The following is a 17,665-nucleotide window of genomic DNA, read 5'->3' on the forward strand; positions in this document are numbered from 1 at the left end:
CTAGCGTCCTGTTATCCTATTACTCAGCCGGAGCTTCCCTGATCCAATCGCTAGATGGCGCCACCGGCGACGCCGCTCTCTATCCTTCTCGCACAGTATATCTTTCTCTCTCGCACAATTTCAGCCGTAGGTGCGAAAGAGAAAGATATACCGTGCGAGAAGGATAGAGAGCACCGATTTCAAATGTTGCATCTACCAATCGCCGAAAAACGTTTATAACTATTTAATTTCAATAGAAATCCTATCAACACCGGTTCTTTAATGTTGCTAACGATCTATACTATCTTCCACGAGTACCAAGGTTCATTATTTACATGCAAAAAGTTAATAAACGATAGAACGAAGCGAATATTTCTAACACTCTGAGTTTAAATCGAGACCTAAGATATTTATAAACTCTTTTCTATTAATGTTTAATTAATTCTCCAACTCCATTCCATTGATTGAACATTTATTTGAGCGGAGTTGCAACAAATTTATCTGCCAGATAAAAAACAAAAGTTCCCATTTAATTGAAACTTTGATTACACCATAAGAAGAAAGGATGAGTTTCTCGTTTATTTAATCGAACAGAAACATATAACGACGGATAATTAATTAACACAGTTGCATTTGTTACAGATAGCTGAGCGAGGATCGTTATAGTGCAATTATTCATGCGCCACCTCGGAACACAGCAAACTGACATTATGGATCCCTACGTAAGTATACTTCGTTTTAAATTGTTAGAACTCGGTAGAAAGTTGTCGCTATTGGCAGAAAGGGAAAATACAAGAACTTTTCGATCGATTAATTCATCATGCAAGGAAATAGTTGAAGCGAAGTTGGAAGCATTGATACAGCGACAGCAATAATACCGAACACACGCTTCGGTGAGTTTTTAATCAAAGATTTCATGGGTACTTGCGAGAATGTTTAAGTCCTATAAACGGATTCCCCAGCTTGAATAGGAAATGATTGAAGTCACAGAATCATTAGTTAGGTCATTGTTTACTCCAAATGGAAAATATCCATTTCCAAAGAATACATTCAAAGAATCCAGATCCTCACGGTGTTTCGTCACATAGGAAGCTCCAGGATCCTCAGGGTATATCCATTCCACACACCTCTATTAGTATACAGGGTGGGGCATTTAAGACGGGTCACCTGGATAACTCGTTTATTTTTAAAATTAGAAAAAAATGTTCGAGACGATAACGTGGACCCTTCTGTGCACTCTCATTCTACAGATACCCTAGTTATTATCCAGGAAATTAATTCAGGAGGCGAGGTTCGTCCGATTGATCCGTTGGTAAATTTACACCTCGATGAAATCCAAACAGAGTCCTTTCCAGGGCAAATGGAGTCGCTATTGTTCGACGTTCGAAACGATCGAATAAATTTGCCAACAGTACACTGATCGTTTCAATCGCGAGCCTAATAAAGCGAACAGAGAAAGTCTCTAATGCGATCTGGGAATTCAATTCTATTCATTTGTATCGTCAATAATGTAATTGTTTTTAAATATCTCATCCTGTACCATACCACCCCTGACAATTTTAATATTATTGTTCTCAGTTTAAAATTGTTACTTTTGTATTAACGCGATTGAATAGAAATCTCTTCAAGACCAAGAAACGCAATTAAATATTGACGATCATTGAGCCATGAACTTCATGAATATCGATGAATCTTTACGTACCTAGATCGATCAATCTTGATCAATTTTGACGAACATTAAAGATTCGAGAAGTACGATTTTTAATATATTAGTTTCTCGAACCATTTAGATCAGAATAAATAATTCTTCCCTTAAACCCTCGGTACTAATAAAGTCTACTCGATAAAGTTGCGGACCTTATCCTAACTTCCAGCTGAAACAACAAATTTTAATCATCCATACCCCTGCCAGCTGTTCCTACCCCGTTCTCTACTCCGTGCCCAGCACATTTCGCGCCAGATATTCGTTGTGCAGAGGGTTCGCGTGCAATTAGCCAACCCGTGTTCGAAAAGTCAGACGTCTGTTTTTGATGGGAATCATAGAGATGAAAGAACAGACTCGAGGCTCTCCTGTCTCAGATTTATTTGGGTTCTTGTGGTCTCAGCTTCCGGCGCACTTGGCCTAGTTCGTCTGTTAGGCTGCGCAGGCTGGCTTTGATACGTTGAAATTGATGTCGCTGGTAGGTTTACATCAAGAATTCGAGGACAATGACTACTGCCACCTCAAATAAATTCATTCGATGGCAGACAACGTTAGAATCACTCAGACTTTTTAATCATTTCTATTTATTTCTTTGTTCAAAAGTCAGTAGGGATTTTGTTAAACATTTAAACAAGCTTTACTTTTAGCAGATACGAGGCGTTTATTGTGAAAGTGATAATGGGACCATCTGTTTTAAAAATAAAGATTTGTACGTAAATAATCCTTAAACGATATGTTGATCGCTCCTTTTTAATAATGTAGTTCGCGAGAGAATAGAAATTTAAGAAAACAACTCATTCGTAGAAAGATAAATACTATTGTAATAATTGATATGTACACCCTCAGCTATAAGATGCAGAAATTATTCCCTATTTTTTTACGATTAAGAAATCGATAGGGAAAGGAAAAATAAAATGAAATGGAAATTTTCTTTAATTGCAAGAGGGATGCAAGGAATAATGGATGGAAAGCTTCGAGTCGTTTAATTTCCAATTAGCATAGATTCTTAGTTGCTTTCGATTCAGGTACTTGTTTCCTTTTGTTAGTCTTTTATGAGATGTTAACAGAGGATCGTCTCACCGTAATCTTCTTTTATAGTCTATAAAAGGTGTTGTACGTGACATCGTTTCATTTCCACGCACGCCTCGTACGGTTCATGTTATTAAAATTCTTTGAAGTCTTTCGAAGATACCTCGGCTTTGTTCGAAGTACTTGGTAAACTTTTTCTATTTGCTGCACGAGGTTTTCAGCATCATTTATTGTCGCAGAATTAGTCGATTGAAATCGTCAATTCATGTTAAATTCATTTTATTTATTTACACGAAGCACGTGAAATTTATTTCCCATATACTTTAATTTTAATTTTCTGCGTCTCCTGCTTTCCTTATTTATTTAAATTCATTCGATTATTTGAAGAATCTATTCATTAAGAAATCTCATTCTGCTTATAAAAACGAATCGATCGAATTCCTCGACACTGAAACGTAAAATAAAATTCCAAAAATTAATCGAGTTGTCTGTCGAAAGGCTCAGTTGGCGCACTCACGAAAGAAAAATAAACCTTTGTCATTCTTCTGCATACATTGCGTTGACACAAAGCCGATAACTAAGCTCTGTTGGGTCCGCAGCGAAATTGCATATGGAGTTTCCGTGTCCTCGCTTCCTGCGCGGCGCATTCTGCGGTCTCTTTTGAATCACGTCGATGATCCGAGTCGCGTTCCAAAGTGAAACGGATTACAGAATTTCAGCGATTTCCGGTTCTATTCGTGACGAGGTCAGAGAATTCGATAGTCCATCAACCACATTCTCTAAAAATCTGCAAAAAAACATTTTCAGAAAAGGTCTCCTGAAAACGGTTTGCCTCGACCTTTTATTCGATAAAGAATGAATGGAAATTCAATACACTAAATAGAATGGTTTTCTGTTTACGGTAAGAAAAACAATTTTTATAAAAATGTGTGTTTCTGTTACTAGAAATATGGAATACTTCGGAAAAGCTTTGCGATATATTTATATTCAAAAATTCAATTTTAAAAGAAATTAAAACAATTTCTAAATACTATTTGAAATAGCTTTACGATAATTTTACTCTGTCAGATATCGAGAATTCGTAAAAGAAGTGGGGGGGGGGGGGGGGGGAGATGGGTCATTTAATTAGAAAAGTTCTGATGTTGATGAATAAACTTGTAAATTGCAATTGGCTTCGGTATTTTTAATCAAGCATGGAATATATCCCTTGGGAAATGAAACCGTTGAAATGTTAATAAATATTATTTTCATCGCAATAAATCAAGATAAAATGGCTTTCATTCTCTCAACCAGAAAATATTGAGAGAGATTTGAATTATTACGAGACGAAATTGGTTTGAAAATAAACCAAAATATTGACAGGAATGTTTCATCGTTTCGACGTTCGATCGCATAATAACGTTTATCCTATCGATACTATAAAAAGAATGTTGATGAATCTTGACGAATGTCGATAAATATTCACGAGTGCTCATAGATGTTGATGAACGTTGATAAATCTTCACGAATGTCGATGAATTTTAACAAACTGTAGAGAAACCTCGAGCATTAGAATAAATATGTTTATGCAATTTTTATTTATTCTTTTAAGATTATTTTTGTATCGTTTCAGGAGAACATTGATTTCAACCATCCGAGCAGCCATCATCTCCAGAGACACATACTGATGAAGAAGGAGAACGAGTGCAACGTAGAAAGGACTTCAGGTGAACGAATGTTTGCATAAAGATTATATAAGCAACATCACCTCTAAACATTTTAACAAATGCACCTCCCAAAAAAGAAATAAAATTGTTGTACGTAAGATCATTAGAGACAATTTCTTTAGTTAAAAATGTCGTTATAATTATTCAAAATTTCCTTAAATATTTCGATATTTAATTCAGTCGCATTTATTATTTGTCAATTAATTTCACGCGACGGAATAACATTTTCTTTACACCGAGAGAATAAAAAAGAAAGAAAAGGAAGAGGAGTTTAAACAAAATTCACGGGGAAATAGAATTTCAGAATATCAACAACAAACATAATATCCTGATATTTTCTGTATACGTCGGCATAAATATTAGAGAGAAACATAAAATATCACAAACAGTGCCTGCAGCCAGTAAAATATCCGCTTTATCTCGTATGCGTGAAACTAGAGCATTTTTCATGACATTCAATTTTCATGCATTGGTTTTCGAGGTAAATAATTTTTGTTATACTTCAAACTGAATTTGATACACTATCGAAGTTTACAAAATTATGTAATTATATTATAGCTGTTGTTTTTAAGGGTGAATATTTTTATTCCGTGTCAAACATATTTTTGTTACTTGGGATCTTGAAGACATTCCTATTAAATTACGTTGATACAAAAGTAATGATTTTAATGTTGACGAAGGTTGACAAATGCTGATAGATGTCGCACAATTTTGATCAACTTTGGCAAATCATCATAAATCTTGACAAAGGTTTATAAATCCTGATAAATATTCTGTTAAAACATTTTAATTTTCAGAAAAATATCAACGAAATCCTAAGTTTTATGATTTCATTTTTCATAGAGAATTCTTTTTCGAACTTATTTGACTTCGAAAAGGAGGAGGTCACTCGATTCGACATATTTTTTTTTTTTTTTTTATCCAGAAGCCTGAAATGTAATTAGAAAGTGACGAATCCTGACGGTAGAAATTTTGCTGGATTTCTAGGAAACGTGAAATTCGCCAACTGTTACAATTAACAATCGACACTGGCGCGAAGTTTGCAGCTCGAAGCACTTCTACTTTTCTCCACGATTAAATTTAGTTTCGTCGTCCTGTGCCTGGAAAAGGTGGGGAAAGTTTATATCCCAGGCATTTCGTCCAATTAGCAAGCAGGGAATGGATCACAGTCGTATCGTTGTTCGATTACCGACGAGCTTTCGCAAATTCCATGAATTTTCGAATCCTGTGGAAATTCTCTTCGTGTTTCTGAAATTAATATTCCTGACCACGGCGATACCACGTTCAAACGTGCATTTTTTGTATTCCGTGAATGTAATCGATTATTTTGGTATTTTGTACATTGGAATAGTTTGCAATTGTTACAGCAGGACGTGTGAAGTTATGAAATTTCCTATACGACAGAACAATTTTTACCATTTTAATAATTTTGGAGAACCATTAAGGAATTTCATTTTTAATAACAATAGGATACATCTGTCGATGACATTATCTTTCAGGTTTAACCATTAAGGACTTAATGTCATCTTCTAGGCGACAGTGCCATTTTTGCCATTTTTAATATCTTGTATATTAATAGAATACACCTGTCAACATAATCATAATAAACGTTTCAACGACACTATCTTTCAGATTTAATTATTAAGAGACATTTGTCACTTACTACTCGACAGTGCCATTTCTATCATTTTCAATATTGTAAATATCGATAGAATTCACCTGTCAACAAAGTGGTAATGGACCCTTAAAGGACATCATCCATCAGGTTTAATTATTAAGTGATTATAATATCACCTTTTATGTAACAGGGCCATTTTTACCATTTTCAATCATACATAATGAAGCGATTCCTGCGATCGATCCGCTTTCAGCAGGGGATTTTGGCGATCCTCTAGATAGCCTCCATCTGGGAAGCTCGATATTTATTTTGGAATTATAATGCAAACGTTCAGTATTTTCTCGGAAACGTGGACTCCACTATTTACTAAGGAAATAGAAAGCGCCCAAAAATTTGTAAAATTGGTCGTTAAAATAATTCCAGAAAAATTGACGGACAGAAGAGTGAAAGAATAACCAAAATTCCTATGAATATTGCGAACAAATGAAGACTACTAATAGAAAATAAAATTTTGTTTGTTTACCATGATAGATTGTAACGTACATGGAATATCGGATATTTTATTTCAGTTTTGTGTGAAAATAATTTTTGTTTTTCTCTTATTGTATTTAATTAATCAAAAATAAGGTCTATTCGAATTAAAGAACAAATTACCGAAGCTTCCTTTGAAAAAGATGAAACGAACATTTCTCCACTTTTCGAACAGTATTCCGACGCAAACGTCCATCCACGAGTTCGGCATCTTTTTTTTCGCCTGCCAGAAGGGAGATGCAGAATTTCTCTGGAAATGCGTTTTAAAGAGAAAGCGAAGTTTACCGATATAAAACAAGTTTGTCGGTTTTTGATGTATAAGGCAATATATTAAATGGCAAAATCACATTTGCGTCGAATACAAAGTAATCCATATGGAGGATATGTCATTTTCAAATAATTCGAATTAAATTTGATTAAACATTCATTGACGTTGGAAATGGATTCTGTATAGTATATATTAATCGACCTTAAAGGTCTTCTGTAAATGTGAAAACATCATCAAACATGACCAATGATAATTTTCTGAAAGGAATGATCGTGATTGAAAATGAAATGAATAATTTTGATGGATATGTGCTTTAGGATTTCGAAATTCAATAAAATAACTCTAGCGTGCAATTGAATTTTCAGTTGGCGTTAAGTCCATTACTTCTCCAACGCAACGGTAGCTGAAAAGTGCTGACTAATTGGCCATCCACGCGGCATCGATTTTTCATTAAACGATTAGTATCGAAATATGTGCTCTGTCACACGATACACTGTAATTTAATTGTCGCTCCAATTATTATACCAGAGACTTTGTTCTTTTACGGACCACTAGTACCAGCCACGGTTCCTTGGTGTTGTCTACTGCTAATCTAAATCTAATCTCACTTTACACTTTACACTTATTATATCTAAAGATTGTTCAAGAAGTATTGTTCGTCACGAATGAAAATTTTCAGAAAAATATTAACAAAATCCTCGTTTCCACGATTTTATTCGTTTCTGAGAAGCTTATCAACTTATTTTTTTCTACGTTCTACGTTCTATTGAAGTAAATAAATCGTTTGATTTAAATGAATCGTTAAGCGTTGGTTTGGCACAGAATTTCAGCAAGAAATTCAACACGAAAATTCGCGACGTGCAGTTCGTTTCGTTGGCTGTAAATAGTTTCCGCGAGACTTTCCAAGTTCGGAAAAGTAACAGTCACGCATCACCGTCAGACTTTTACGCGGCCACGAAAGCGATATTACGTTCTATATTGCCACGGGGTTGCTACGTTTCCGGCACGTGCGGCCTACTTCCGATTTCAGAGCGAAATTACCGAAACGGAATTGCTAGTCTTTCAATTCTTGGTTCGCACGCGTAAAATAGGTTAGCATTGTAAAACTAGGCGCCGAGATCGAGTTGGGGACGAATGACTGCTTCGTGAAAAAGAATCCAAAGAAGGTGCTGTGAGAATTATATTTTAGAAAGGTGGAGTAAGTGAGGAAATTACTATAATAAAAATTGGACATGTTCCATGGACGTGAGTCTTGGTTTTATGAGACTAATAATTAATTTTGATATTTTTTAAAATCTCGATTCGAACGTTACAGCGATTCAGAAAAAAATATGGCAGGACTCTTTGTTCCTTCCTTTATGAAAGCAAAATTTTATACATGTGCGATTGCTGTGGAAACGACCCGTAATAAATTAAATTATGGGCTCTTGATTTCACGAGACTTTGATGCTCTTTGATTTGCTTTTTAAACATCGTTTCGAATGTTATCCCGATTCGGAATAAATGTTAGTACTTCTCACCCTTTCCTCTGTGAAACCTAAATTCAAGAAACTTTTGGAGAAGTTTAATAGATAATTGATGTCATTAAACGTGATGGCTTGCAAGCAGGAACGTTCACCTCTGGTTGTCCCACAGCACGATAGCTCTTTTGCAAAAAGAGAGGCATCGATGCAAAGTGACCGCGTGACTGCATAAGCAAATGCTTAAATGTGATTTCGGCCCGGACACACGCGGTCCAGCGCCTTAATGGTTCCTATTCCTGTAACGGTAGTTCCGAAATCGTGTCAGACATCAAATTGCAGGACCATAATTTTCAACATTAATGCTGGACCAACTCTCCATAATTACAAGAAAATAGTAGGTTTTCCAAAAGAAGCTTCGATAATTTTAATGCAGATTATAACAAAGTGTTTATATTCAATTTTTTATATTATCAGGATTAACATCATTGTATCATGGTTGGTAATTTATACTACGTGACAATAAATACAAAATATTTCAGAATTGAATTTATATAATATTAAATAAAATGAATATATTTAATTTTATATAAATTCATATTTCGTCAGTGCTACAGGATTTATTTACAATACGAGCTAATTTTTAATTAGTTGTCGAAGTTATATAAGTTTATTTCTAATGACCTCTACTGTGTCAAATATATCTCCATGATACTAATTTTTCTTACAAAGATATTTAACCATTTTATTTTTAACGATTCATCCTATATATATATATACATATGGAAGAAAATTAAAAATTATATATATATATATATAATTTTTAATTTATAATTTATTATATATATATACATATGTACATGTCTCAAATTGCTCTGGTCTAATTTTCCTCGCAACCCTTCCGTGTACTCCTACAGAATAATAATTGTTCAAGAAAGTAAATGATCGTAATACGTGTATGCCTAGTTGTGAACACAAGCAAACATTCACAAGGCTGGTGTCCTGTATTTTGGGACACAATACTCTGCTGGAACTCGACGCCACCTGGAGAACTCGCTGTTATGCGCTGTCCACCATACATAGCTGGCTTTGATAGTGAGGTAACAATTAAACTTCAAATGGAACCTCTAGTCTCTCGAAACATTATATATACTATGCATTTTCAGTATCAACACTTTATCTACCGGGATATTTAGAAGCAGTCTTTAATTCAAAAAAAGAATTTTCTACAGTAGCATATGCCAATCTAGGCTGACAACAATTTGTCCATACCGTTACTAGGTAAATTGAAAGCATAGTCTGTTTCCAAACACTGAACACCGTAAGTAGACAGCCATCGACACAGTAAATAAATTCGAATAGCTAAATATTGTGATTACTGTGATTACTGTGATTACTGTGACAAATAGGCTCCCGGTAAATAAAGTGTTAGGTTTATAATAGAATTTTCTATATTAATTTAAATCACCCCCTCTCAGCCACTTAATTACATTAGTTCACCAATATCATTTTCTTCACCTTCTCGATCCACATAGTCAGAATTTTGAATACCGAAAACTTGCAGTTAAATTAACTTGTACGTGCAACAATAGCGTCTCTGTCGCAGTTTCTCGCGTCGACATTAACCAACCGCAGGATTACCCAATAATTCCTCAAACACTGGAGGGCTTTTCGATGCTAGCGAACTATGTCGTTGAAGTTAGAGTCCAATTAGAGCCCTTCAGGACATAATTGGATATGCGCGTTCCGTCGTATTCGAGATATGAATTCTCATCGAGTATGTGTTTCGCAGGCGAATGCATCGAGACAGTGCATGCCTGACGGCCAGTGGTTTTGGAACGACGCTACCAATGCCACGTGGACCAACTACAGTCAGTGTTATCCGGATTCGTTGGTACCCTATGTGATCAAGGATTTCGACAGTGAAGGAGGCAACAATCAAACTTTGACTATGGTGAGTGATGTTTATGCAAATTTCATAGGTGTCGAAGACGTATTTAAGGGAGATGTTTAGAGTTTTGGAATAATCCAAAAATAAAATAAAACAGTATTAGGAAGAGAGGGGTATAATAAGCGTGCGTAGTTAATATGAAATAGGAACATGTAAACATAAAGATATTTTGTTACAGGAAATGTGTTAATAATTATGTAAATGTTTCGCAATAAATACAAATACAAGTATAATCGAAAACTATCGACACAGCAGATATTCAAACAGCAAAATTCAAAGGAACTCGAATCGTGTCCTTATCCAACTATTAGTTCCTAAAATAACTAATTGGATACCGATCCCTCTCAATTTTACGTTTCAACTTGCTTGCAACTTGAAATGTGTTAATAATTATGTAAATGTTTCACAATAAATACAAATACAAGTATAATTGAAAACTATCGACACAGCAGATATTCAAACAGCAAAATTCAAAGGAACTCGAATCGTGTGCTTATCCAACTATTAGTTCCTAAAATAACTAATTGGATACCGATTCCTCTCAATTTTACGTTTCAACTTGCTCACAGGAAAATAATTCCTCGCCCTGAAAAACATTCCATGGAAAATATTCCTGAAAAGATAATAACATTCCCGCGTGAAACTGTTGGAAATCGATAGGAATCGTACCAGTGACGTCAATCCTTTTAAACAGGAAGCTCCTTCTGGCGCTAATTAGACGTGCACCACCGCTATTTTCTCCATGTTTATCTACCCTCTCGTTTCCATTAACGTCGTCTCCGTCTGTCCTTCACTTCGTCCTGCGAGTTTGTCACGAGTTGCAGACGTAAAATAAAATCGAATCCCCAACAAACTTCTAAAAGCCCTGTACTGAAAATAACGGAATGACAGTGGACGTTGAAAGCGGACCATTAAGGTTCTTCTTCGTGTTTTTTCCCCTCGGAAATGTTTCCACGAAATTAACTTTTCAGGGAGAGAGATTGAATTACAATTAAAGAGATTGAAAGTTCCGAGACGCGATTTCTGATGTCCGTCATTTCACGAAACAATTATGCCAGCGCACAATTAACCTTTCGGAAAATGGAAAATAATTGGATCGGATAAATTTTTGTTGCAGAGATTCTTGCCGATACTGAAGACCGTCTCAACGGTCGGTTACACCGTTTCCTTTTTCACTTTGGTGGTGGCGTTTTTCATTTTGGCACTGATCAAGTAAGTATTAGCCAAAGATCGACGTCCGAAGAGCTGCGCACACCTAGGATTAACAAACGTGGACCTTGTGGATTTTTTTTTAAACGATAGTTTATAATTTTATTCATTAATTCTGCGAGTATTCGTTTGATGAGGTTGTACCGTGTGAAAAGAATACAATCGCAGGAAGTGTATCATTTTATTTTGAAAGTGGGAGCATCTGGATTAAGCAAGTGATGTGATGAATAATTATGAATTAAAACTGAAATATTACGTATTTGGTATCGAAAAGTGGGTTCGTACGAAAAGGGCCCCATCGGGATTTGACGTTAAATCATACCACACCCTGCTAGTAATTTATTTATTTCACTTATTATTAAGTATCAGTTGCTCGATATCACATATACAGAGTGGAGCATTTAAATATTCGCAAATAGAAGCAAAATACCAACTACATATTTTAAATTTACAAACGAAATCTCTAGATACTCCGATTCAAAGATAACCTCGTGCCGATAGAAATTACGCTGAAAAAATCAATAATTTCCACCTGAGTGTGTGCAGCTCCTTAAAATTAAATTTCCTATTCCTCTATCCGTCCCAACGAGAATTTTCCGCAGCGAAATGCATTGCCACTCGTGCAGCAAAGATTCCTGTTCGCTGCCTGCCCGTCAGCTCGTCCGCTTAAACAAAATTTCGTCCTTGTCGGCGTGCAATCTTTTCAAAAAATTCCGTGTACGTGTCCTTTGTCGTCTCGCCCGTTCCCGCCGCGACAAATCTGTCCGTCGACGTCTCGAATCGTCGAAACTTCGGCTCACTACTCCAAGTTTCTCCCGAATTGGACGTAGGAAATTGCGATGTCCCCGAAACGTCCTCCATATGCACCTGTTCGCCTCGTTCATGCTGAGAGCGTTCATGGCTCTGATAAAGGGCTTCTTGTTCGTGTCTGGGATCGGCCTGGCGACGGACATGACGTTCAAGGATGGTAAAAACTATTGGCTGGGAGATGAGAACAACGGTAGTTGGCTGTGCAAGGCGTTCACCAGCTTGTGGCAGTATTTTATACTCGCCAATTACTTTTGGATACTGATGGAGGGACTATTTCTGCATAATTTGGTGTTTTTCGCGATGTTCACCTACGCCAACTCCAATATTACTATCTACGTGTGTCTTGGATGGGGTGAGTTAATAGATATGGAATTTAAATAGGAGATAAGGAGGATTAAGGGATGTATGTTCGATGTTGGATGTTGAGTTTTGAGTATTGGGGTGTTGGGTATTTGGTAGAAGATATTTGGTACAAGATGTATTGCAGTTGGAACGTTAAGTGAGTATTATGTTTTGGATATTCGGTTTTAAATACTGGATATTTGATATTTTTGACAGAATATCGAGTATTGATTATTATGCGAAGCAGTGAATGTCAGAAGTTGAATCTCCGGATGATTTAAAGATGATTTACTCATCCAAAAACATTCAAAATTGAGTATCGAGTATTGAGCTTTGGTTAGCAGAATTAGAATATTAAATATTTGATATCATGAATTGTTAATTGGATACTTGGTTCGAGTACTTAATGATAGATACTATGTACGTTTTATTATTGAGTACTCAGAAGTTAGATCTCGCTTTCTTTAAACTCCTTTAAATCTTACCACCGTTCGTTTTACAGAAAAGTAAGCACCACAGTTGGACCTTTATTACGTTAGCTATCACCCCAAGCAAACGAAATTAGTAATAGAGTTTCACTGGGTCTGATTCACAGGCCTGCCAGCAATATTCGTGTCTTGTTGGATCGCGATGAGAGTCATACTCGAGGATAACTACTGTTGGACCACTCACGAGAACCGTAATCTGTTTCTCATTATTCGAGTGCCTACAATGTTGTCTGTTCTGGTAAGACTGCTTAGGATTATGTTTCCAATAATCGTACTGTAGCAATATATTGGGCGTTGGTTATTGGATATCCATTATTATCTATTGAATCTTGACTATTAGTGGTTTGATACTGAATTTCAGGTATTTAGCCTCGTGCGTGTAGCCTCGAGTATCAGAAATTGAATATTAATTATTGAAAATTGGGGTTTGATTATCGAATTTTAAATATTATAGCTCGAATATTGGGTATTCCATAGTGGATAATTAGTGTTAAAAATCGGATACTGAGTTTTCATTATTAGAAATAGAATATTGAATATTCCTTCTTTTAAATCATTAAAAAAGATTAAGAAAGAGAATTAAAAAATAAATATGTCGCTATATTATTACAAAATAATTTTTATAAATATTAGTCATTTTGTGATTGACATACTAACGTATATTAAAAAACATCATGTCAAGTCTATTGCAACTAGTGCAAATTAAATAAACATTTCCAAAATAAAATTATCCTCATTTCTAATTTCTAAATTTCCCTATTCTAAGACACTTAACGAAACAAGAAATGCAAAACAGTTCTACTGCAATTTATCTGTTATGGTTTGCGAATTGCCACAGATCAATTTCGTGTTCTTCGTGAACATAGTGAGGGTTCTCCTACTGAAGTTGAGATCGACGGTATCCGAGGAAACTCAACGATACAAGTAAGCTTCGTTTTCCTCCCTAACGACTGTATTAATCACCCTGACGTATTTAATCCGACCTTGAATAGTTCCTGGAAATTATATCCTCCATACATCCCACCGCCGCTTAAGCAGCTCACGAGAAACTTGCGAACGATTTCAGGAGATGGGCGAAGAGCACTCTGGTCTTGGTGCCCCTCTTCGGGGTGCATTACACCGTTTTCTTGGGGATGTCTTACAGCATGGGCGTTAACGAGACTGTCGAGGTCGCCTGGTTATTCTGTGATCAATTATTTGCGTCGTTCCAGGTACTTCATTTTATTACACCTTTCTTGAGCCCACTCTTGATAATGAGTTCCCTCCACCTTGGTATTTAATTAATTTCTTAACTTTTCCTTATGTTTCCTTTATCTATCCATTTCTTTCAAAAGCGACGTAGCCGTAGAAAAATTTATTTATTTAAGAATCGAAGAAAGTTCATGCAGCGAGCGGTGGACAAATTTAGGCCGGAGGAAATATCATTCGAAATAAACTTCTTTTCAATGTTTCACTATGATGTCATAGAACATTAAAAACCGTTAAATTTTGTATTCAACATTTTTTCAATATCTCTCATGCTTTCAGAGATAGATTACCAAAAATATAACCAGAATTATTTCCAAGGGTTGCTTCCACCCTTAAAATCATTTTCATTACAAAATGGAAAAGCCCGCTGTGACTATATTACGTTCCGATATCCCCAGGAACTTTATTTCCGTATAAATTCAAATTTGTTCGAACCTGTATCAATTACAAAACATTTCACGAAATTAATTTCTACACTGAATAATCGCATTTTATTTTCACCAGGGTTTCTTCGTGGCCGTTTTATACTGTTTCCTGAATGGCGAGGTTAGGGCAGAGGTGTCCAGAGCAATCAGGAGCCAACGGCTTCCTCGTTTCCGTCCCAGATGGCTTTCCAGACCGTCGACGTACTCCGGAAGCACGTGCAGTTGCAACGCAGCCAAGATCGACAGACGCTCGAAGAAGCAGCGATGGTGGACGAGCCCTTGGTCCCTTCACGATAGGGATGCTCGACGCTCTACTCACTCGACGGCGAGTACACAAGGTGTCTCCTCTCTATCCTACGAATCCTGTTCTCTGTCTTTTATGCTCGAAACAAGCGTGTCCTGTTGCTGTTCGTCTTTGTAACGATGATGTTACGATAAAATAGAACGATATTACAATTAATTTATTGTAATATTAATATTATAGCGGAGTGTCGGTTTGACTCTTCGACTAGAAATTTTCTCCAATTTCCTCGATATTGGGATCGAAATGAAGGTGTTTATTAAAGGTTGGCGATGGAATGGGATTTTTCAGATATTGGCACGCGAGGAGGTAGTCTAGCGAGCAGTAGAGGCTACCTGGAAATCGCAGGAAACGGACAGAGTGCACTTCCGGGTAACCAAAGTCAACGAAACAGTAATTCGCCACCCCTCTATAGCAAGTACACGGATCAGTCGTTGCTTTCATTCTGCTCTAACGTGAGTTCTTCTTTCAACATTTTTCAAGTCTTTCGATAATTATTTTGTTCCGTTGATCAATTTCAATGAAACATTAATTAAAGCACAATTGGAAATGTAGAAAACCCATATTTAGAATTAAACTCCTTCTAACGAACATTGAGGGGTGGTTTCGTCCCCTAAATATGAAAACAGACCAAAATAAACAATAAAAGTAAAATAAAAGTAAAAAAATATCTCAAATATTTAAACTTTCAAAAAAATTGAAATATGAACACCAATAGAACTACCTTTGTAAGCGACACAATAATTTCATGTATCTATCTCCCTGTCTAAGTCTACTTCGAATCCAAATTGGGCCTCATTCGAAAAAAATGTTCTACCTCAAATTATCCATGTTTCTTCTTATAAACAACTTTCTATCTTAACCCCCTTGCATTATAATTTCTCGCAATCCAAATTTTCTAATTTCATAAGCTATTTCTATTTTTTAAGAATCGAAATTATTCCTCCCAAAAACAAAGTACTTCCACTTGAACTGCCATTGTCGTAAAACCTGCGGCACCTCGTTCCTCGAGCCGCTTACTTTTCGGAAAATAAATTTTTCCATTTTCAGCCACCCTGTAAAATTTGAGCGCCTCGAGTGTAATATTGTTCTTGCTCGTAAAACGAGACGAGTTTTTTTTTTACGACTTGTAACATCGCGGAACTGGGAGTACCCAGTTATTTGAGTTTTTCAAATAAAATGGAGTTGTTGGGTCGATTGCGTGTCCTTGAAATAAAATGACGGTTCAAGTATGGCTCCTTATAATAACGAAGGTGCACTTGTCGCGAGATTAAATTCGTGGTCGCTAAATGAGGGGCGTAGATTAACTATGGAAATTTATAGAAGTTTTCAGGCATGCACTTGTGCTATTCTCTAGCGACACTCTCCTGAAATTATTTTGCTACGGTATATAGTATACCATCGTGCTTTTCAGTTTATCCAAATTTGTAGGAATTGTAATGAAGTAAATTCTTCGTTGCAGGTCTCGGAACTGACCCCATGCACAGGTATGAATGTTGACAGAGTACGCGACCACCATCGTTGGAGCGACTCAGAGTGTTGTCATTTAGCTTACGAGCTGCACAACTTGCACCACGGGCCACCATGAGACTTCATGAACCACCGATATAAATTTAGTACAATCGTTGCATACCAAAGACGAATCACCACCGACTGATCAATAAAATAATTCAGATTTAACACTCTGCACTCCAGATTGTTTAATTCCAGTGCATTTTTGTAGAGTCACGTTCGACATGGGACTACGAAGGGGAAATGCATACGAACATTTTGTTATTTTTATTGAAAATACACGGACACTATATAACAAACTTGTATTTTAAACTACATGTGACTTCTGTGTTTTTTGTGTCACTGTGAACTGATGGTACGTGGGTCGAATGTGAGTGTAAGTTTGATCGTTCTGGTCAAGTATTAACTTGTACTTTCTTATTATGTGCCTGAGTAATTTAAACAGTTGTAACTACATTTATATTTTTTAATATCATTATGTTGTACTGTAATGATACTTGGTAATTGATAGGAGAACTTGTGGACATACAACATTAAATTAAGATAAGAGCAAAATATGGAATACAATTTTTTCATTTAAAGCTTAGTTCTCACTAGCACACTTTAATACCAATTACCAAAATTGTACGTATTTTTAAATTATTGGAATATATGAGGCTAGAGAATGTTTTGGTATGTCAGAGTATGTTTCAGTTTGTATAGAAATAATATATATATATAGATATGTATATTTACAATGCAAACGAATTGAAAAAATAAAGGAAAACAATAATGAACTCACTCGTGGAACAGTTAAAGAAAATTAAAATGAAAACATAAATCCATCTGGCTTCCCTAATTTATGTGATAATTAATAATAAAAAATGAAAATTTCCTTTATCTTTTCTATAGGTAATCAGAATCCTAATGGCACGATTTAAACTGCTATTAATTATTCAACTATTACAATTAAATTACTACTAATTAGTAATTAGTGTATGAATAATTAATTAATCTGTACACTCTCTGTAAATTACAACTGATGAATGTTTTTACTATACATATATGTGCGTGTACATGTGAGTCTGTGAATATATATATATATCT

The 17,665-nt window shown here is 35.8% G+C and overlaps 1 protein-coding gene across 3 annotated transcripts in view; it reads left to right on the forward strand.

Annotated features, from left to right (window-relative positions):
- LOC128877087 (parathyroid hormone/parathyroid hormone-related peptide receptor-like) overlaps nucleotides 1-17,664 on the forward strand; it is a 37,997-nt gene extending 20,333 nt beyond the window's left edge. For 2 of the 3 annotated variants that reach the window (XM_054124080.1, XM_054124081.1), the window contains exons 3-14: nucleotides 622-701; nucleotides 4,323-4,416; nucleotides 9,260-9,393; nucleotides 10,086-10,247; nucleotides 11,362-11,456; nucleotides 12,284-12,615; nucleotides 13,201-13,331; nucleotides 13,932-14,017; nucleotides 14,160-14,304; nucleotides 14,846-15,104; nucleotides 15,359-15,522; nucleotides 16,530-17,664. In XM_054124080.1, the coding sequence (XP_053980055.1) occupies nucleotides 657-701; nucleotides 4,323-4,416; nucleotides 9,260-9,393; nucleotides 10,086-10,247; nucleotides 11,362-11,456; nucleotides 12,284-12,615; nucleotides 13,201-13,331; nucleotides 13,932-14,017; nucleotides 14,160-14,304; nucleotides 14,846-15,104; nucleotides 15,359-15,522; nucleotides 16,530-16,655 (1,773 nt within the window). In that variant the 5' untranslated portion in view covers nucleotides 622-656 and the 3' untranslated portion in view covers nucleotides 16,656-17,664. Of the gene's footprint in view, nucleotides 1-621; nucleotides 702-4,322; nucleotides 4,417-9,259; nucleotides 9,394-10,085; nucleotides 10,248-11,361; nucleotides 11,457-12,283; nucleotides 12,616-13,200; nucleotides 13,332-13,931; nucleotides 14,018-14,159; nucleotides 14,305-14,845; nucleotides 15,105-15,358; nucleotides 15,523-16,529 lie in introns of those variants that run through there. The other variant, XM_054124082.1, reaches the window with a different exon arrangement.
- The last annotated feature ends 1 nt before the right edge of the window (nucleotide 17,665 follows it).

This window comes from Hylaeus volcanicus, chromosome 5 (assembly GCF_026283585.1).
Source record: "Hylaeus volcanicus isolate JK05 chromosome 5, UHH_iyHylVolc1.0_haploid, whole genome shotgun sequence".
Classification (NCBI taxonomy): domain Eukaryota; kingdom Metazoa; phylum Arthropoda; class Insecta; order Hymenoptera; family Colletidae; genus Hylaeus; species Hylaeus volcanicus.